This window comes from Telmatherina bonti (genome assembly GCF_933228915.1).
Source record: "Telmatherina bonti genome assembly, chromosome: 12".
NCBI classification, from domain to species: domain Eukaryota; kingdom Metazoa; phylum Chordata; class Actinopteri; order Atheriniformes; family Telmatherinidae; genus Telmatherina; species Telmatherina bonti.
In genome coordinates, this window is record NC_136610.1 from 20269938 (window position 1) to 20292474 (window position 22537).

General features: G+C 39.2%; 1 protein-coding gene across 1 annotated transcript in view; it reads left to right on the forward strand.

Annotated features, from left to right (window-relative positions):
* diaph2 (diaphanous-related formin 2) overlaps positions 1-22537 on the forward strand; it is a 373599-nt gene that overhangs the window by 311839 nt on the left and 39223 nt on the right. Inside the window, exons 26-28 of the mRNA XM_079250311.1 lie at positions 478-613; positions 15321-15413; positions 16950-17000. Of these exons, the coding sequence (XP_079106437.1) occupies positions 478-613; positions 15321-15413; positions 16950-17000 (280 nt within the window). The remainder of the gene's footprint in view (positions 1-477; positions 614-15320; positions 15414-16949; positions 17001-22537) is intronic.

Below are 22537 nucleotides of genomic sequence, written 5' to 3' on the forward strand. Positions count from 1 at the left end.
CCAACAATGCCAGAAAAAGTCACTACATTTGTCTCTTGTTAACTTTTTCTTTTAAATACAGAAGAGGAGTCTAAAAACGTGCTAAATAAATCTCCAGGTTTGCGAAGGTATTAGTCAAGCTCGACCGATTTACCAGGAAATCACACACTGACAAACATTCTGTGTTGTTTGGAATCTGAACTGTGATTTTTTTTGTTTTTCAACATAATTTTTTTCAGTAATTAATTCATCATAGTTACAGCATTAAAGTGCCACCGTGTATATAAACACACATACACAGGGCTTGATATGTTGTTTATTCCTGACACTTATCTGCAACTATCAAACCCATCGCTGAATGAGAATCTGCTGATGGCATTCTGCTGCTTCTGTACGCGATACAGTAGAGAAGATGAGAAAAGAGCAGCAGTGGCAGAAGCCACGTTCTGATTTTATCTGTTTGTGTGTGTGTGTGTGTGTGTGTGTGTGCCTCATCAGGAAGCAGTGAAGGAGAACCACAAGAAGAGGGAGATGGAGGAAAAGATCAAGAGAGCCAAGTTGGCGAAGGAGAAAGCAGAGCGCGAGAAGCAGGAGCGCCGGCAGAAGAAGAAGCAGCTGATTGACATGAACAAAGGTACGCCACTTCTCCCCGTGCCGCCTTGGAGACAGAGGCAGGGGAGGCAGGTGGGGATTTTTCAGGGGACGAGAACATGAGGGTGGAAAGAGGGGAATCATATGATTCTGTCTTACAGATTTGAACTCAGAAGCAAGAGGGTAATGTGGTAGAGTGTGGGAGGCCTTTTTTTTTTGTTCCTTCCAGCTGTGAGGGAATTGAATATTTACAGCACTTCTACATTTTTCCTGATGCTTCCAAACACTAAAGAGCGTATGCGAGATTTTTTTTTTTTTTTATTTTTTTTTTTTTTTATTTGTCCACATATTGTTGACAGAGACATTTCCCCCTGCAGTATACAAATACGTAAAAAAAAAAATCCTGCACAGTTTATAGTCACAAATAAACACAGAGACATTGTCTGCTACCAGAGACATGCTAAAATGTGGGTCACGTTGTCAAGACAGGAAATTAAAGCTGCTGCACTGACAAGGCTGAATTGCTCCGTTGATGCCGTTTTCAACACGATCATGATGCTGCGGTAAATTTTCATCAGTTACGTGCTAGCAACATGTAAGAAACAACAACTCGACACTGTTTTCAGGCAGCCTGTTAGATTTATTGTTATGATCTGCTAGAATGACTCTCTTGTCCTCCAGCTATGCCAGTAAGTCGCGTATTGATCAGTGTAAGTTGCAGTTGTTCACACATGAAAAAATAAGGGTGACAGAGCTGGATGTGTGTGTGTGTGTGTGTGTGTGTGTGTGTGTGTGTGTGTGTGTGTGTGTGTGTGTGTGTGTGTGTGTGTGTGTGTGTGTGTGTGTGTGTGTGTGTAGTTTCCCCAATGACATTGTGAAGGAATTTTGCGCCTGGAAGGGCTTTGTAAGCAGTCAGTCTGGTCTTTTGTCCATTATTTATTTATATTTTTTGACAAACAGACTGGGATTTCCACATTTCACCAGCTTCTAAATGTCAGTGCCAGCCAAGGACCTCTCTGTAGCTCAGCCACATTGGGAAATGTGACAAGACAGTCTTCAGTGTGTCAGAAACTCTCCTAGATAATTGATGCATGCTACAGTTCCTCTTTTTTGTTCCCTGGGCAGTGACCTCTCTGAAAGCTTTACTTTTAATAATCCAACATGGCTGAGCTGAAGGAGGCTGTCTATTTTTTTTTTTTTTTAATTCAAGCAAACCAGATGGAGAAGGATAGAGAAGTAGGTATGATATTAAGTATGTCTGCTAGTGCAGATTGTGATCTTGGTTTCTGAATGCCATAATATGACATTTGGTATGAATAAAACATGAGGAAGACATGGGAAACGTTGCCTGCAGCCTTGGAGATAGTGGGGATTGTCCTTCACACCAGCACCTTGATCACCGGACTGCTGCAATGACAGTGACCTTGGAAGTTATGGAATACACACTTTTGAATCCAAGATTCACAAAGCGCAATGTTGTTGTAATCCGTCAAGGTTCTTACCTGCATTCACTACACATTTTCATTGAACCTTGAACAGTTTCTTGCTTGTTTCGATGTAAAATGCAAGCAGAGGAAGGACAAACAAAAGCAGTGTTCTGTAAATGGATCCTATGAATGGGATTCTGACTCTGAGCCAGAAGCAGGTTGGATGTTAAAGCTGCTCTGTGGTTTGTCTCTATGTCTCTCAGTTTCTCTTTAAACTGTTTCGTTGGGACACACAGTAAGATATTCAGTGTTTTCTTCTCTGTGCCTCCACTCCTCTCCTCTTGACAACCTTGGCTTGAGAGTCTTTGCTCTTGTCTCTAAGTCTGCTTTAAAATTGATCATGTGCTTCAAATTTTTTGAAGAGTTAGTTATTTGAGGAGATTTTTGCATCAATATTTCATACAGAGTATCAATCTTGTTCTCTGCAAAGGCTGGAAAAGATACTATTGTGTTCAACACAAAGAGATTTGTTAGTCTTATCACCATTAGTTATTCCCTAACGCTTGTTTCTTCTTTCAGTTTTAAATTCCAAATGTTGAAAGGCAACATAAAACCTTGGAGTGAGCCGTTTATTGCTGACCCAATCAGACTGACAGACGGGTTGATCAAAAAAAAAAAGTACATTTTCTGTTTGCTAATGCATTAACTAAGCAGATGGAGTAAACATATGCCTGTTGTATTAGGAGAATTATATGCTGGTCATTGTCTTATCTGTTTTAGAGATTTACACATTTTATTGCTTAAAAGACTGCTAGATGGATCATAGTGTTGTGTTTAATACAATTTCGAGAGCCTATTTTTTGAGAGGGAGTAGATTTTATGTCATTTTGCAAATTGCAACCTAATCCTCTTCACTTGCAAATGATTAACAATGAAGTGCATATTAAATGAAAGTTTAATTCATTTAGCTTTGCCAGGAAGGCACCAGAGTGGGGGAGGAGAAACGGGCAAATGCTTTTTGGAAACTAGGGGGGGGGGGGGGGGGGGGGGGGGGAGATGAAAAATAAGCTTGTATTGCACTTGATAAAACTCGCTATTCTATTCTCTCTGTGCACAACTACATGCACACTTTTCTAAAACAGTCTTGACTGATAGATGAGACATGTACAGGACTAAAACACTTTCTCTGCAAATGATTAGAAATCGTAATGTAGGAAATAGCTTATGAAATCATTACGCAGTCACTCCATTTGTTTTAATTTCCTGTAAGTGGATTTTCCGTATTCTCTTGAACTGACCAGATGTTGAATATTAACTGAACCAATTTACATCACCACAGAAGGCAGCTGAATAGTGTAGAATAAACCCAAACTACAACCTGTGTCTGATCCAGGGTAACGTTTTTCCACAGAGCTGGATTTTTCTCTTCTATCTGTCTTTTTGTTATTAATATTATTATTTTTGTAGTGAAAGAGTTTGTGTCAAAAGCAGCTTTCTGAGTGTGGAAAGAGATGGAGCTTGGTGTAGCATCTGGGCATTTCTCCTCTGAGGGATTTATTTGGGAGATGCGGGCCCCTCTGGTCGCCTGTACGGCCAGCATCGCCGGGGTCAGTGCCCACATCTGCGGCGAGTGTCTCAACCTACATGTCAACTGTGTATTCCAGTCAAATTTAGTAAGCTTTGAACAGAGCCGGGAAGCACATAGGCGTCTTTGAGCACTATGCAACTTGGCATGTAGCACATAAGAATAACCAACAACCCAACCAGGAAATACAGGTCATCTGAACATGTCATTTAGTCCAGGTCGCACGAGTTTTTGAGAGATATTTATCCAAAACAACGTCTAGTTTTCAGTGAGTAAACACTCCCAGTAGGGCGTCAAATTAGGAAGCATTCCCAGTTGTCAGCTATCAACTTTTTGCTGTCTCAAAATGAATGTTGCCCAACTAAATATAACTTTTTATGCTACTTAGATCTTCAAATAAATATGTTTAATTCAAACAAATAAAGATTAAAGAAAAATCTACAGTTTCAGTAAAAATCTTAAAAACACACCCGTACTGGGAACGCTCCGCAGATGCTGCTTTATGATTAAGTTTAGCTTACATCATTTTTCACAGAAAGAATGTGAGCCCACACAGCCACCTGGATCTATTACAACAGCTTGCAGACACCAGAAGGATGCATATCCATACATCGAGTTGCTTTGTGGGAAAATTATTTGTAATAAATGTGCTGTGGCATGGCATATGTGTTGTGATATCGCGATTGAACGCACATCATAATCATGTCTTATGTCGCTTCGCTGCCTTTGTTCACACTGCATCTAGAAGCTGAACAACCACCACAAAATCTACCCTCACGTTTAAGAGTCATTTACGCTCAAATGTCTGAATCAGACATGTAAAAGGTGCATAGCAACAGATGGTAAGAGCATTCTGTAATTTAGGTTTGCATGTGTCGGACATTGTTTGTTCTTATATTATATATGATTCATTATAGCACTATCGTCTCTCCATCCTCCCTAAAGCTGTTCTTTTTTTTTTTTTTTTGAGCTGGTGATAGTTGTTTAGTCGTTCTTCCCTTTCAGCGAGGCCTGCTAGAATGAGGTCTCCGTGTCTCTATGATGCTCTGCTGAGAGCAGTTGGCATGTTGACAATGATGGGTCTGCAGCTTCTATTTATGCATCCTTCTTGTCAACCTTTCACTCGTCGAGGATGAAATGGTGCATGTTTACACAAATAAAAATGGGCTTTTCTAAAAAAAAAATAAAAAAAATAAAATAAAATAAAAACAGCACATTTACTAAATATGAGCAAAAGTAGGTCAGAGAGATTAGTTGGGTTATGTCTGGACAGCAGCCTGAGCCTTGTACTTTTTATGTATTTATTAAAATGCAAGTTTTTCATTTGAGCTGTTTGACTTGCAACTTCGAATTAGGTTTTATTGTGAATTTATGACATGTTGCTTTAAAAAAAATGATAGATCCACGTTCATCAAAAAAAAAAAAAAAAAAAAAACTCATTGAAACCATATTAATCAGTTGCCTGTTTTTAGAGTATTTCTTTTAACAATGTAACATTGGCATCACCTCACCACTCCACTTTCTTTCAGTTGTCAGCTGGTTTCCTTCTTTTTTTGTCTTTTTTCTTTTTTCTCTTTGCTTTTTTAAGGCAAATTCTAAAAATTCATGTGACTGTGAGTGTGGTATTCTAAACTAAATTGACATATTTCTATGCAGCTGGCTGACTGCTCATGGCTGGCAGAACCCTGTCAGGAGTGACAGTGCAGAGGCTGTGGATTGATGGCTTTGTGTGACACTGACAGCTGCCAGTAGGCCATCGCATACCTGCGTCGGAGCCATGCCAGCTAGGTGATCATAGACTAGCGCTGACATGCAGCGGCGGGGTGGACAGGTTGGCTCTCTAAGTTTGCATAGAGCCTCCACAGCACAGCAGACGTGTCAAACAATATTACCAGGAGAGATAGCTATGGAGACGTGAAGGTCAGAGACCCAAGGAGATAAAAGAAATGTTTCTAAAAGATTCTTGCTATTCCTCAGCTTAGCTTGGAAAATGAAGCCAATGTTAGAGCTGAAGTTGACCTTCATGTCTGATGTAGAGCATAACAAACAGGGACAGACCTTACAACAATGTAACAGTGAAATATATGGTACAAAGCTTCTGAATGTGTCACCTGTTTATACTTTGAAGTGTACTTTCAGTTTCCTTGCATTGATGGCTATCACACCGGGTTTTATTTGACAATGAAGTTAAGGGGAATAAAAAAACATGTTTCACTGAAGTGTAATGCCAAACTATGAGCAAACTGCCTTCTTTTTACTCCCATGTCTGAGCTGTTTTTATCTAGAGAGCAAAGAGTACAAAAGCCTATCTGCCACTGCCACGTACAGATTACTGAATTCCATAATTACCTTGAAAGACAGGAACAAGGACGGCAGGATTATCTGCCTGTCATACACCTAGTCTAATAAATAACAGCATATTAGATTGTGCAGTATCTCCAGTCAGAATCGGAATCTGCCCCAAGGCAGCGACGACACGGAGATCCTAGATGTCTGCATCTGCGCTCAGTCCCATCAGACCAAACAGCGTGAACTGAGATGCTTAGGAAAGGAAGCATATTCATAAACATGTAGCATGCAAGGAATAAATACATTATATTGACTGCAGAATATCATTTTGCAAGTTGAAGTGATAGAATAATGTAGTCATCCATTACTTTTCCCTCCATATAATATTTCCAGCAAATAAGTGTCAGCATTAGGAAAACGAGCCTGCTTTTCATTGAAGTTCTTACAGAAGTGAAGAAAGTGTGTTTTTTTTTTTCTGTAATTCTCTTCCTGTCTCACACTGTAAAGTCATCCCTGATGTTTCCTTTCTCTAAGTGCTTTCATGGCTGTCCTTCTACTTGGCTAATTCAGCTGAAGCACAGTTGAATCTCATTAATTTGTGGATGGTTCATGCATCTGATCATCTTCCCTCCCAGATCTGGACCTCACCAGTCACTTTACAGTCAATCAAACCTAATTACTCTAACTACAAAGACCATCAAATCCCATTGTCAAATCCATTTAACTTTCCCAGACGGCACCGCCTTTTACTGATGCAAACAGTCCATGTGGGGTTTTTGTTCAGATGTTATCTTGATCTGTATTCCAAAACTATGCATCCACTATCCAAATGGGCCACTCGTTTAAAATGGAGAATCCACACTGGAATATTAGTAGCAGCTCAGTCTGCCTCTTCGAAATCTATTCAATTCCATTAACCCTAATATGATTAAATGACCTTCTGACAAACAACCACCACATACTGAACTGTGTTTTTGTACTGTTAATATGTTTTGTTAAATGCTTCTCTACCAGACAAGTAAAGTCAAAAGCTGATGTTTTAGATGCTTGAGGTTAAACCAAAATGCCACTGAAAGCTCAGTCACCGCAGCTTCTGCTTCATCACTTAGCTCCAGTCCTGATGATTGCACTGATTGCACTTTTTCACACCATTATTGCCAGTTACATGAGAGTATGGCTACAATTACATGATGGTTTTTTTTTTTTTTTTTTTTTTTTTTGGAATTAAATAATTCGGAATTAACGTATTCTCTGACGAGTTTACATGAAAATAATAATTCCGAATGAAGGTTTATATGAAACACGACCTCACTAATTCCTCTTTAGAGCGGCAGGTTGGGAAGGGTTCTGATTGGACAGAGGGTGCACGTGATGTATGACATATACTGGAAATAAACAAAGTTTGCTCCCTGCAAGTTTCCGTCGTAACTTGTAAAAACTACATAATAAGTACCAGTTTCGCCGCTATTTCATTATAAATTTGAAGTAGCAGCTCAACACGAGCATACTACTTCACTTTTGCAGCAACTGAGAAGAAGATGAACGATAGACCACCGAACACGAGAGGCAAAACAACGAGCGTCATCGGGACAAGACAATGTAACGAGCATGTGCAGAACAACCAGAATTAACTTGGAGTGGAATGAAGGTTTACATGACAGAGGAATTAAGTAGTTTAGAATTAATATGCGAATAAACCAGCCACTTACATCAGAATTAAATTTAATTCCGAATAGAAATTTGCATTAGGAATTAAGTGTTTACATGGTCATTTTTCATCAGTTTAAAGCGGAATTAACTTTTATTCGCAATTAAACAGAAATTAAAACTCCCATGTAAACGTAGCAACTGTGTCCTGTTTATTCTTTGAAATTAAATCCATTTAGCTTTTTCCATAAAAAAGCATTTTTATGCAGGAAGGATGAGGATTACCTTAAAGCAATTAAAGGTGTAGGATTTAGCAACTCCCAGTGGTAGCATTAAGAAAGACACCACAGCTGATACAACTGCATAGTAAAACACCATTTTCTCTGTTATCCAATTTTCAGAGACTAAAATGTCAGTCTTAAATCAACAGACTATGCCGGCTTTCAGTGTGAATAAAATAGTACAAAAAAAAAAGGGGGAACAGTGTTTTAAAAGGATGTTCAGATTTTACAGAAGCAAAACAGCAGCAGTTCTTCTTTAATGATAACAGTAAAAGGGAGCAGATAAGAAGCACATAGATCAGCTTAAAACAAAAGAAATGACAGGAATTAAACTCCAAACAACGATTCTTAAGATTATTTGCATACTTTAGTGTTAGTGAAAGAAAAAGTTTTTTTTTTCTTTGTTCTTGTTTAAATGATATGTAATTTGATCACTTTGCAGTGAGCGTTAGGTTAAAAGTGAATACCATTAAAATGTTGGTCCTGCTGGGAGATCAGTAGGAATGAATATAGGTCAGGGCCTTCCATATTGTAGCCTATTTTAACAGGAACTTTCTTATGGAAGAGGGGTAGTAGTGGTCCGCTCTGCTGTGAGGGCGGCATCCCCTGGCCCAACTGGCATCCTGACATTGTGACCCCATGTGGCTCGTGGAAAATGTGTCAACTTAACATCTGTTAGTGCCGGGTTGGAGCTGTCTCTTGTGTGTTGGTGGTGTTACTGGGCAAACTAGCCAAAAGCAGTGGATAGATGGAGATAGCTGGATGGTAAGTGCCGAGGCCTGGAGGCAGCAGAAGTAAATGATACCAGAAGAAAGACACGACTGATGGCTGTGCTGCAAGTATCTGTCTCTCCTCCCCCTCTTCCCATCTTCCCAACCTCCCCTCCCTACTGTTTCTCACTTGGGGCCTGGCAGCATCCATCCAGATGGAGGGTTTATTTTTGTTTTTGTTTGTTTACTTATTCATGCATCCAGCTATTCGGGGCATCGCTGGGGCTTTTGCTCCACCACAGAATGCAAATCGCCACGGCGGCTAATCCACTTTCATCTCTCCCTTGTCGACATACAACTTCTCGTCACGTTTTTCCCGGTCTTTCGGAGCCAGGACATCTTGCTTTTTTTTTTTTTTTTGTTTGCAGGTCTGCAGTGTCCAGGCCATCCAAAGTCCAACACTTCTCTCGCTACTTCATGCATGAGAAGTATGCCTCACCTTTCACCTCTTACCCACCTTTGCCATTTTCGAGACATCCTTCCCCTTCTCCGTGTCTTGCTTTCTGTTTTTTTACGTGACCCTGGCGCCGAACGGGGTAATAACACAGTAGCTGCACTGCCATTCCTCCTGGATTGGAAAGCTGGAGGAGCATTCATAATTTAATTGGGGAGGACATGAGTGGGTTTGCTCATCAAGTTTGTCTTTTTTATTTGCCATCTTACCCTTCCGTCCCCATCTCTCCCTCTTCATTTAAAGTGAACTAGGATCTGTGCACACAAATTGTAGACTGGAGACTCTCTGGAAAGTTTTTTCAGGTCATTTCGCCAAAGCTTTAGCATCAGACGGCAGACATGTGGTAAGAGAGCATGGAGGGGAAAAACAAAGGAATGATGCCTAACAGGTGCATGAATGCTGTGCGTCAGACATGTGTGTTCTCTGTGCTCTCTGTGGCAGTAATGGTGTCTGTCTGTCCGGGTCTTAGGAGCTGCTGGGACGGCAGGGAACAAGGTAGCGTCAAGGGCGCCTCGGCTCAAAGCTAGACAGTTAAAAAGCAGGAAACAGTGCAGTAAGAGAAAGGGGGTGTTCAGTAATGCAGGTGTGCGTGTAAGTGTAAGTGGCTGATGTTGATTTCAGGTGTGATAACAACACGGAACCAGGTGCATGCAAGGGAGTGCTGAAATAGCGGTTGAGATTAAAAGAAAGTGTGTTTCCTGCCTCTCCACCTGGCCACAAAGCTGCACCCCCTCCTTCAGCCGAGGCCTTTGTTTCACGGCTAATGGTCCAGGTTAATTGCACAGGTGACTGTCTGTGGGGGAACAGATGGGCTCAAATGTGTTCAAAAACAATCTGTAGCAAGCAAAGAAAAAAAATATATAAACAGAGATATTCCTCTCTTCTCAATCCCCCTTTTCTTTCTCATCTTCTCGGCTGGAGTCATAGAGGGTGACTGGGGTGAGGTTAAGCTCTCACTGTGTCCCTCTCTCGCAATGGCTTTAATTTATCAAGCACAAGGCCTGTAAGCTCTCATTAGATCTAATTACAGAGCAAATTGGACTCAAGAATTGGCTCATGGTAGTGGATAGTGGGTAATAGAGAGCTCCTATGAGTTTTGATTTGGTTCAGCTGTGATTGTAAACATTCACATGAAGCTGTTTTCAGCTGTGACCGATTTGAAAATTATTTAAATTTTTTGGGATATATTTAGCTAAATTGCCAGCGATATTGAAAGTTTGCTCGTGGCATAAAGGATGTCATAAATTTCTATTATATTGGAGTCCCATATATAATTGGCAGAACACTTATTTGTTTCTATTTCCCCGCATGAATCATCAGAGATGCATGTGAGCCATCAGAAATTGAGTTCTCAATCGATCCACTGTGTTTTTTTTTTTTTGTTTTGTTTTTTTTAATCTTTCCTGCAAAACATGCAGGAGATGACAGATAACAAATTGAATTTATGAACAGGCTTTGTTGACACTGCTGTATAATTATAGGAGTGTCATGCTGTTGGAGTTTAAAGAGCGCCCAGCATATTTTCTTCTTTTTCACTTTGATGATTTAGTGAAAAGCTTTGTCATGTTTTTGAGGTGACAGCTGTTCGTTTCTTCTTTACTTAGTATTTAAAATAATTGGCAGAAGTTTAAAAAAGGATGGAAAAGAGATTTTTTATTGATGTGTTTTGTTGTTTTTTTTTTTTTTTACATTTAGATGCACAGCTAAATCAAGATAGTAATTCATTTAAGGTCTTAATCTAAGTAAAGCAGCCATGTAAACAGCAACCCCCCCTCCTCCCCCTCCCCCTCCATCCCCTTCCAATCACTATGACCTTATTCAGGTCATATTTGGAGTAAACAATGGCTGAATTGAGTTTTTTTTTTTTGTGTGCTGAGCTTTGGCACATTATGTGGATGAGTATCTTAATTGCAAAATTATGTCCTACCAGAGTTTTCACAGCACTTGGTGAAGCATTCTGATGTTTATATCCCTTAGCCTCCAGCAGAATCCGTGCACAACAAAATGCCTGTGGGTGTTTGGGTCAATGTAAAAGCCCAAGTAATGTTCCATGTCTTAAGGAATGCTCAAGCAATCTCATGTAAAAAGAAAAAGCACTTATGGTGAAAGATATTCTGTGGTGTAAGGGGACAGAATGTGCCTTTAAAGTTTGATTTTGTAATGTTGAGTTGAAAATATAATCAGTACAAGGAGGCAGAGATTTGCCAGGTTTAAGCTTAGATTTAGGTTTTTCATTTATTTATTGATTTATTTATTTTGTTTAATGGTTTTATTGCTTGTTGATTCCAACCATTTTACTTCAGTCAAAAATATGTACTCAAATATCACGAAAATTGCTAGCAACTAAAAAGGATGACAAATTTTTGTTTATTCGATGCTTTGGGTGTCCCCACACATCAATGTGCGCTCTCACACACCAATTATTGCATCACAGACCAGCTGAGAAGAGTCCTAGCCACAACATATGCTGCACATCGTCTCAACAACATTCTAAAACAAATTTGACATGCCACAAGTTCTGCATCAGATTTCAATCCTATGTCACTCAAAAGTGTTTTCCAGCAAAGAAATCATCACCGTTAATCCTCTTTTTTTGCTTAAGGCCAGGATAGACACTGCCGAGATCTACGTCCCATCTAATGATACAAAATAACATTAAAATGAAACAGGATCCATCCAGTTCAGCTGCTGTGAACGTTGATATGATTTGTTATTTGTTAGCTGCCAAAAACAGAGGATATCTTTTTGACATTAGCCAGATCTGCTCTCAGTTTTTCTTTCTCTAGCTATCTTCCCGCTCCTCTTACTTTCTTTTCTGTGTAAGTTTTTCCACACAAAGTGACACCGTGGGTGTCCGGCTCCATTCCTAGAAGGTTACAATATTGCAAGTCTTCAGTGGTTCCCTGCTCCAACACACCCCATTCAAATAAATAGGTCATTGTGCAGAAATTCATGGGCTATTGGATCCGTTTCATTTGAATCAGCTGTGTTGGAGGAGGGAAACTGAAAACCTGCAGGACTGCAGCCCTTGAGGACCGACTTTGGACACCCCCGTCTACACTAAACATTTACCTTTGATAAGCGGAGCCGATCCTGCTGCAAATAAACAGCAGACATTTGTAACACTTTGAACATGTGGCAGGCATAACTGCAGCTGCGGGTCCGTGTACCTGCGCTCACACGCTGCACTGTATGTTTTAGAAATAATTAAATGTCACAGAGCTCAAGTTGTCAAGTATCCAGGAAGATGTTTTATGACCTTGTGTCTTGCCTTGCTCCATTATTCCCACTCAATAACCCACTGCACCCACAAAAACTCTTCACTTCTCTCCCTTGCTCCTTTGTGTCCCCCCTCCAATCTCCCCTCCCCCCTCCAATCCCCCACATCCTTCCTCCTCCCACCTCATTTCATCTTTACAGTGTTCCTCCCTGATGGTGACACTTAAAGTGTCTGTGCTTATTCTTTTCCTATCCCTTCCTCTCCTCCCCTTGCTGGTGTCGACACTCGACTTAGTGTTCTGCTCCTGGGATTGGTGACTGGTACATTGAAACTGCTTTTTTACTGCCTGTATCCCCCCCCCCCTCTCTCTCTCTTAGCAAAAACTAATCTGATGTGTGAAGTTTTTATGGCAATCCTGCTGAGAGCACATTGCTCTTGTTGCTCCTCCTAATTAGAAAATGTGATAGTGCTGCTTGTAAATATATCGCAGACCGAGTCTATCCCCGGGGCTCACAGTTACATTTGGCACAGCCTCGAGGTTCAGGTTCCACCAGATATCCAGGTAACGTGTGAGGAGGAGGTGGAGGATTGGCGGTCGGAAGGAATCAGAGAGAGAGCGATAAGGAGCATGTACACCATCTTCCTGGGAGATTCTGGGAGACTTTTCACAGAGCTTTATTCCTCATCTTTAGAGGTTTAACTTTTTTTAGAAATTACCTAAAAGTTTTTTTTTTTAAAAAAGCAGCAACTATGTTCCACACTTCCACGTACTTTAATAAGATCATTAAAGGACCCCAAGGCTGTCGGTCGAGGGTGCCCACCAACGTGTTTCATTACTGGAAGGGTTTGTCGATGTCTTGGGTCTTAGCTCATCTTAACCCATTTAGAAAGCAATTTCCTGTGAGCAGAGGGGATCTTTCCTCCTGAGAAAGATCTTTGGGCATAAAAGGTTAGCTTTTCTATAATTCCTCACTATGCAGTGTATCGTAGCTGCTAATGAGTAGATGAATATTTGGCTTAGGTGGAACAGCTCAAAATAAGACGTGTGAATTAGAGGAGCAAGGAGGAAAATGCCCGCTAAAAGGAGCAATTTTACAGTAAGTCATTAAGAAAGTTTGCTTTGAGGATTATTAGAACAAGTGCAGTCAAATAATATTCAGACTAAACGCTTACCTTGTCTTAGCAGAATAGCTGTATAGTTTTGTGAGAAACTCTCAAGGCTCATTTGTGAGAATGTCTCAATGCCCCAAGTTTAAGCTTTGGACAGCTTAGGACATAGTTAATTGAGCACTATGAAGTGACAGGGGAGTATGTTTCCCATTTTAGTCATTTTGGCTCTTTGTGTCTGCCATCCTGAACCCCAGTCTGCCAGAGCTCTCACATCCTGGCCATTACAAATGATGAATTGTGCTACAGTTGAGCTAGAAGTAGGACAAATTGATCAAAGTGTCAGGTGCCCCATGTGATGCTCAGGTCTACATGAAGAAGGGGGTGAAGAGGGAGCTATCAGAAAGTTTCTTGTAGCATGGCTGTTGGAGATTAATGTTTACCTGCCACTTAACACATTCTCCTTCTATCAGACTCACAATGTGTTCTTGCTAGCCTACATATGAAGGACTAACCGGAGATCTTGGGAGCTGATATAGTTGTTCAACATGTTCTTCTTCAGGTCCGTAGGACGCGAAAGCCGTGGTCGCTTTTTTTTTTTTTTTTTTTTTTTTTTAAACCAATGAACTTGCTATCTGAGGTGTAGTGCTGCAATTCCAGATAAGCACTACTTGGCTCAGCTTTGGTTTTGTTCAGATAAAGCTGGTCTAATTAAGCTTGATTTAATCAGGATTGCTTTTAAGCACAGCACACAGCTGGAACAGATACTTTGATTTCAAAGTAGCCCTTGGGAAGGACTTGAGGAAAAAAGAGAGGGAATGAGATAGAGAGTAAAATTAGCAAGCACGACTTAAGAGTTGCTTTTTCTTCTTCATTTTTTTTTTTTAAATTTGCATAAGACATGTTTCTATTCTTAGTTGTACCATCTTTTTTTGTTTTTTTCTTTTTTAACTTGTGTGACTAACTGCAGGTTGGGTGGTTCGTTCCTGGAGGCAAAGGGAACAACATGTTTGGACTTAATTTCCTGTTGTAATGATGACATGTTGCCATTTCATTTAATTATTGGTACACCACACAATGCCAAGGTGTTTTATTCATAGATTCAGTTTGCCTGACACTGAAGCAACAAAAGATTGATCACCCCAATGCTTGGAAATTGTTCTCTGCTGGAAGTAACAGTTGTTTTCTCTCTCGTTTTTCCCTACATCCCTACAGTTAAATCAGACATGCAAAAGAATTGATTGCAAAGTCTCTAGCTCCACAATAACTCACTCTAATGATCTTAGTTTAAAATAATGTCTTTTTTTGGACCAGAATGATAAAAAAGGTCGTCTCTCTGACTCATTAATATTAAGGCCTAAAGATATATGGCCCAGATATAGAAGCTATGCTTATTTTTGAACTCTGCAACATACATACGCAACATACCACCGAGTGGTATGTTGCTTCCGAAACTGTGATGGTGGGACAAATAGACTTTAAATGAACTTAATCTTAAAATGCTGACTGCCTTCACTTCTATGCTTTCATGGAACCACAGGACAGCTGGAATGGTTTGCAGGGGCAGTGTTTTTCGAAGGCTGGTCCCAGTGTCATTGACTGAGAAATGATAGAGCGTCCTAGTATTGAGCTGCTCCTCACTAAATCTCTGTAAAGAGCACTTACCTTTCCTTCGTTTGCCTCAGAAAGAATATCTGTCAATGACCATCAGTGGAAGTTTTCATCCTGAGGTTTTTCAAAACCGGTACACTTTGAAGGACTATTTAAAGCTTATTCAGAATTAAAGTGATTATCTCTTTGTTCATTAACCTGTTGGAAAAAGCATCCAAAGTGCAGTTTGTAGCATTAGACCTTGAAGCAGGCAGGTTTGTGTTTGTCTGTACAGATTGAACTATGTACGTAATGCTGCTTTGTTGATGTATATCTCGTCATATAAACATTTTTGCTTCCTCCTATCTGTTGTCTTACAGAAGGAGATGAAACTGGCGTGATGGACAGCCTTATGGAAGCTCTACAGTCGGGAGCAGCCTTCCGTGATCGGCGAAAACGGACACCACGCAATGGTAAGCATAGGGAAAATATTGGTATTATGATGTTCTACTGTAATTTTTTCTTTTTCTCCTTGTGTTGTCTCCTTTACAGCAAAATACCCATAATGTTCTACGTCTTCTTCTCAAAAGGAGTTTGTTAATATTCAACACAGTTAGCAGCTCAGCACTCAGAAAACAAAATTTACTCAACATGCTTGGATACAAAATGTATTTAGCTGCTTTTATTAAATTAAACTGTGCTGAAGATTGATGCACAAGTACAGCTTCAACATTTTTAGATCTCACACACAAGTTAAATGCACACAGTCGCGAGTGTCACAGTGAAGGGCAAAAGAAATGCATTGTACCTTTTACATTTATAAAGCACTTAGCAATAGGACCGTGGCTGATGCAGCGTAATCCTTCTGTTAATGTATTCCATTCTGGCAAGATGAATGGGCCATGCCCAGGGGACTACCACCTAGCAGGAGTGTGAGGGTCAATTGAAATGCAAGTCAGAGTTCTGCAGAGGAGCCACAGGTGCTGTCATCTCCGCACGTCCAATCATGATGGAGAAAAGTGATGAAGAAAATCAGACCAAAAACTGTGTTAGATGATTTCGGTGTGGTTGTTCTTAACAAAGATTTAAAAAAAATATAAAACCCATTAAAACATATTTCAGAAAATCATGCAATATTCTATCTCTATCTTAAAGGTACATTTTGTATAAAGACTGCTGCCCAGAAATGTGGTCATGATTTCTTAGCCTGAAAGGTAAATCACGACCAGTTCTGATTAAAGTAAAAATAATGTGTTCTGAAGACATCTTGTTAGTTTGTTTTGTTCTTGTAATAAATAATGGCACAGCAATCAAAAATAAGTGCAAAGCTTTGTGAGTAGGTCTGTGTGATTTATAGAACAACCACCCCCCCCCACCCCCCCAACCCACTCCTGAGTTTAGTTTGAAAGGGAAACTTCCATAAATATAAATTTAGCGGAGTTGTGTACAAATATCACTGCATCCATGTCTTTCACGTGCTGAACTCCTTGTATATTTTACAAGAAATGCCAACTGGGATTATCAACAAACAAAATATAAAATTACGAAGGTGCTGAGTGGTTGTAACTCCGCCCCCACATGCAAGACTGTTGATAATGACAAACCTGATCATAATCTATTATTAAGTCCTGCCGAGTGGTTTCAGTTTGATAATGCAAAGCTTCTTTTGAACAAAACATTTCAATGCCTTTTAACTCTCCACTGGTCACTTCTTCATCCATCCCAATGCAAAAGCAAACAAAAGAAAAACTCTCATTTCCACTTATTTTAACAGCTGGTTGCGTCATCATTCCATATCTCTGTATTTGGGTTTATACTGGGTTTGCAGACGTACCAGCAAACTTCAACATACTTCTTTTTTTTTTTTCCATTTTTCTTCTGGGAGTGCTTCTGCAAATATCTCAAAAGTGTCACCTCTGATGCATTTTCTCTTTTCCTCGTTAACCTTCCTCCTTTTCTCTTCTTCCCATTTTTTTCCCCCCATTTTTATTCCATCCACATTTTTACAGGTGATCAAAGTCCTTCCAGTCCATCCTCTCGGTGGCCGGGTGCTAACTATGGTAACAGAACTCTAGGTGTGTGTTTCTTTAACTCCCTTTTTAGTCCTGATCCAACATCATGTTCCCTCAAAATGCCTTGCTCCTGGCTGAATAACTCGCATGTCCTTCCTGTCAAAACACTCAAGCTGAGCTGCTCCTCAACAGCGCAGAGTCTTGTGCTGAGCCACTATGTTAAAAAAAAAAAAAAAAAAGAGATATTCAAAGATATTTCATGTAAGATTTACTGTACTCAGTAAAAATGATCATTTTAGTTTTGTGAACAAGAACTGTTCATGTATTTGAAGCTGTTTTAGAGTTTGGCTTGGGTATAACGGGACACAGGAATCTTTGTCTCTGGAAATGGATTGGGAAGCAACTGTGCTTTTGACTAATAGTTATAAACCACAAATTTCTAGACTAAATAGTGTGGTGTGTCTTACAAGTACACACCACAGAACGCATTTTATAATTGGTAAATGTCATTAAAATTTCCAAGAGGATAAACAAGTAAAACTAATGAATAAAAATATTTGAACTTTTTTAGGAATGACAGACCAACACAATCTTGGTAGAGTAAGTTTATCTTGCAAGGAGTTCACTTGCAGCCCAAACACAGAAGACAACAACTGCATCTTCTTAGCGAGGTCATGCTCAGTTTTCCCACCAGAAACATTTGTTATGCATCTACTGGCAGTATGCTCTCTCACACACACAGCTACAATGTAAGGATTTAAAGTACAAAATGCTCACAGCACAGAATATGATTCACAAAACATGCTTGCACAGGCATTAAGAAGAAAAGAATTATAATTAGGAAACTTGGATCTTTGTTTTTCTCCTTTAGATGCGTAGATCAAATGGTAAGAATTTTCATGTTGTCATTTTTATCCACACAATTAGACTGAGTATAACCCTGCTGGTCCAGTGGTTAGACCAGGTAACACACAGGTTGTATCATTGTATTTAGTAATACCAAAGTACAACTAATTAGGAACACTGGGTAAAGAATGGCATGGTGTAAATCTTACAATAAATACCTTTGAAGTCTAATTTCATAAAGCACACCTATGTGGAAGGTGTGCAGATAGATTTTTTCTGTTATATCTGGTCGAATACCATCTTCACAGTGGTCATAGAGGTTTAGAGAAATTCACAAAGCACATTGTCTGCATCATGGAGCAGCCACACTTGTTATCTTATTCATTTCCCTACCCGCTGGAATACACTGTCTCAGCATGACATCACTTCCTGTCTCGTAGTAATGTTTAGGAACTGTGTTGTCGGGCCGGTCTGTCGATCTCCATGTTTTCACCACTCACAATTTTTATGTGTATTATTCTGCTTTTCCTCTACATTAGTGATAAATGCTGAACTGATATGCAACAGCACACCACATATCCCTCTTTCTGAACGACGGTTGACTTTCACACGATGCAGGCTGTCTTGCTGTTATGTGTTTGAGTTGCTGCTGTGCATGTCCGACTACCTGACATTATAATGGTCTATTCATGGGTGTGCATGTGTGTCAGGACTCAGTATATGGTCCTTTTATTTTGTTTTATTTTATTTTAATTAATTTTTTGTGAGGAAAACCAACCATCACTTACCAAATTAAGAGATTTAGTCAAAGCTTTTAAAGTAGTATTTCATGAAGCTAAATGACAGACAAGCTGGCGCCTGACAAATGAGGGTTATTTTTACTTTGATGAGAGGAAGCTAATGCTACAATTCAAGATGTTGAAGTACCATATACATATAGCTTTACTCTCCTTTTTGCACAACACAGTGTAATTAGATGCACTAGTGGGTTGTGATGGTAGGTATAGTTCTACAACATCAACACATCCTAGTTCATCCGTCAGTTAAGATGAGCTGGTCATTTCTGCAAGATGTGAATATTATTTCGTGCTTTTCTTGAAAGTGAAGCTTTTTGGTGTCCCTGCAAGATAAAATCATACGAGATGCAGGCTATAGGGAACAAAAGGAAATGTTTCTCTATCTTTTAACGTCAAAAACTAGTTTTGTTTATTGTAATAAATATTTACTTTGTTGTAATTTTTATTAGTTTGATGGAAAGAATAAAAGAAAGTTCAGTGACGTCTCAATAAGTCAATAAAACATAGAAATGTAACAGGTTAGTCCTTTGACATGATGCACGTAAGAACACATTGGCCAGTTGACATCCCACACACACACACACACACACACACACATCCACAAAGGAAAATAAGAACAAACTTGTGTCACATACTGACAGTATGCTGTTGCAGGACATGAAAATATAACTAAATACAGCCTGTCTTTGTTTTTGAATACAAATAATATTTTTTGTGACTTATTTTTCTTTTTTTCTGTTTGACAACTAAATTCAATTCATGGTTCAGTTTCCTGGATGGCATTGTGCATCAGACTCCTGTCGGCACACTTTTCCTTTTTTTTTTTTTTTTTTCTCCCCTAAATAACACCTCTGCAAAGCTACCAAAATGTATTATGCACTGAAAGCTCCCTGTTCATTGATAAAGACCCCAGTACTGGTTTGATAAACAGCTGCATGGATTCTGTACTCTGAGGTGATGAGAGAAGAAAATCCCGTTGACATGCCGGCTCTACGGATTTTAATCCTAAATGGAATCTGGAAATTAATTCAGCTACTGTAGAACATAAGGGGAAATTTGTTTTGTCTATTGTAATGGGGAAAATATAAATATTTACTCAGAGATTAAGAGTTTTCCTTTTTCCTTTTTTTTTTGGTTTCCTGTGGGAGTTCTTAAGTACATCTCAAAGAGTAATAATGTAGTTCTCATTTGATGGAGTGACAAAAGGCGCTGAAGTAAGTCTCTGTTGGATTGATGCATGTGTGTACGTGGTGGTAAGTGGAGATTCTTCTTCATTATTTAAATAATCATGGTGTACTCTTTGGGTTAGTACAGCACTGTCAATGATTACGTTCTCTGGTTTAGCACATTGTGTGTTTTCTTACTGACTCGGAGGACTGACAGAATTTCAGTCCCTAAATTTTCTAGTAAAAACGGATCTTGAAGCAGTTTTATCAGACAGTTTGCCAAATCTATTCAATCCCACTTGTCATGTCGGTTGTAATCTCATGCTTTAAAGCTTGATTAACCTCCTGTCATCCTTAAGCAAGCAGCGTGCACCAGAGAGATTCTGTCAGAGTCGCGCTAGAATCTTCAGTAACGTCAAAAGGACTTCATTTACACCCAGCATGCCGTTCTTTTTCATCCTTTAGGCTAAACTGCACTTAACCAGACTACCGCAAGTGTCAGGCTGAGCACAATTCTAGGCACTGCCAGTCACAATTACACCCAATTCCAGAAGCATTTCCCATTTCCTTCTCTCCACTTTGTGTAAGATGGAAAATCTAACCCCAGGGGCCACAGTCATGTGTTATGCAATTACACCAGCCGTTCCTAATTCAACACACAGTAACAGGATGAATTGATGGAGACGAAAGAAGCTATGTTTCTGCATCAGGCTAAGTCTCATTTCAGGAACATGATTTGCTACTTTTCTTTTTTTTTTCTTTCTTCTTCCTCTTCTTATTATTTACTTGGTAACGATTTAAATGAACATTAGTATGATTTCAGTGTATCAAATTCTCAGTTTCATAGCTGTACATAACTACCCCAACAACTACATCAATTTTTCTCCAAGCAATAAGATCAGTCTGATTTTTTTCTTTAATCAGAACTTTCATTACAATCCAATAACATCATTAAAACCTAAATAAAGAAAATATAAAATGGTATGCATGGAAGTGTGTAATATAGGTATGTCAGAAGTTGCCATGTCATGAAATAGGTATAACAGAATAATTGAATTGGACTATGAAACATCTTTTTTAAACTTGTTTTTCTTGCTTAAACTTGTTTTTGCTCAACATTTTTAGGATTTAAAATCAAATTTGATAGCTGCATGGGGCTGTGACTTATGGTAAGCAAAAACCACCCCACTTTTAACCCAGACACCTTACATATATGTCTGCAACGATACACCTGCATCAGAAACTAGCTATTAAACCTTTTCCCTTTTATCGAGTGTGTGCCTCTGCCATGGACACCAGAACTCGCAGAACATGTCCTGTTCATTTACACCATATAGGGAGAAGGAGGGGAAAAATTAATTGATTTTATGGAGATCAAAATCCAGAACCATCTGGCAACGTATCTGCTTGGAATTGGACTTTAGCAACACTCAGAGAAATGGACTCATGCCTGGTGGAGTGAAAAGTCAAATTAACCAAAACATAAGATGATTGTTACAGATTATGTTTCATGTAATAGTGTTAAAACACCATGAATCAATTTTTGGCAGAGCCACACTGTCATGAACCAAAGTTTCACTTGTAAAATATAGTTAGAGAACAGTCTGGATTAGAAGATAAACAATTTACATTATTCTCTATTATGTGGCAGCTTAGTAATATCGGAAGTAAACAGTTAACTTCAGTCAGAATGAACTAAACTCTTAGTTCTTTAATTTGGCTCATTTTTGCATTTGAGTACTGGATCTTAAGCAGACATGTTCTCCCAGTATCTTAAGAGCAGACGATGCTGCTACCTTATATCATTTTTATTTCCATCAGTTGTATCTTCTTATGTTTTGGGCTTTTATGGTTTGTTTATCATCCATGGAACAAAGTCAGCAGATCCTTGGCCATTTTATTTTCTTCAGATTTTCTTTTTTTTTTTCATTTTCTTTCAAGTGTTACGGACTAAGATAAAAACACATCTTCAGTTTAAGGCTGTTTAGTTAGACTGTCTATGTTCCTTAAGTTAGCAGAGAGGGTAAAAATGGCCACTGGTTTATCAAATTAGTTTTACCATTTTAGGGACTCAGATTTTACACACTATACATTTATATGGTTGCTGTTTCGTCATTGGCTCATAATATCCAAGATCTTCCTGATACTTGCTTTGAAACCATCTTTGATTTAGTTTTGTCATTGTTTTGAAGTCACTTACAACTGATCACTATCTACATCTGACTTTGTGCCAAACATATAGTACCTTAGGAAAATGTACCAGACTTATTTCAGTCCAAAACCCTCCCTAACATCACCGCTTCTTTAAAGTTTTTCAGCACTTAAACTCAACCTGACAGTGCCCAACATATTGTTCAGACTATAGTAATGAGTGGACTGAAACACTCAATTGTGCTCCGTCACCGAATTGAAGAAGACTGCAGCATCTGCAGACTTTTGAACATACACCCAATGCTTTTATTTCTTTTGATGATAGTATTTTTCTCCCACTTTTACCACTTTTAATGTTATTTAATATAAAGTTTTCTGAAAAACATAAATAAATAAAATAAAACAAGAGTTGAGTTACCTAACTCCTTTATCACTTATTCCCTTTCTTGTGAGACAGTTACCTGGGAATCTGGCAAGAGATTGGTGGGTAGAGAGCAGAAGCTTCTCATACATCCTGGCTCATTGATTTTCGGTCAGGGATGAAAGCCATAGACTCAGTAGGTCTTTCATACTGGGGGGCATCCCAAAAGACACATCAATCAGATTTCAAAGAGAACCAAACCAA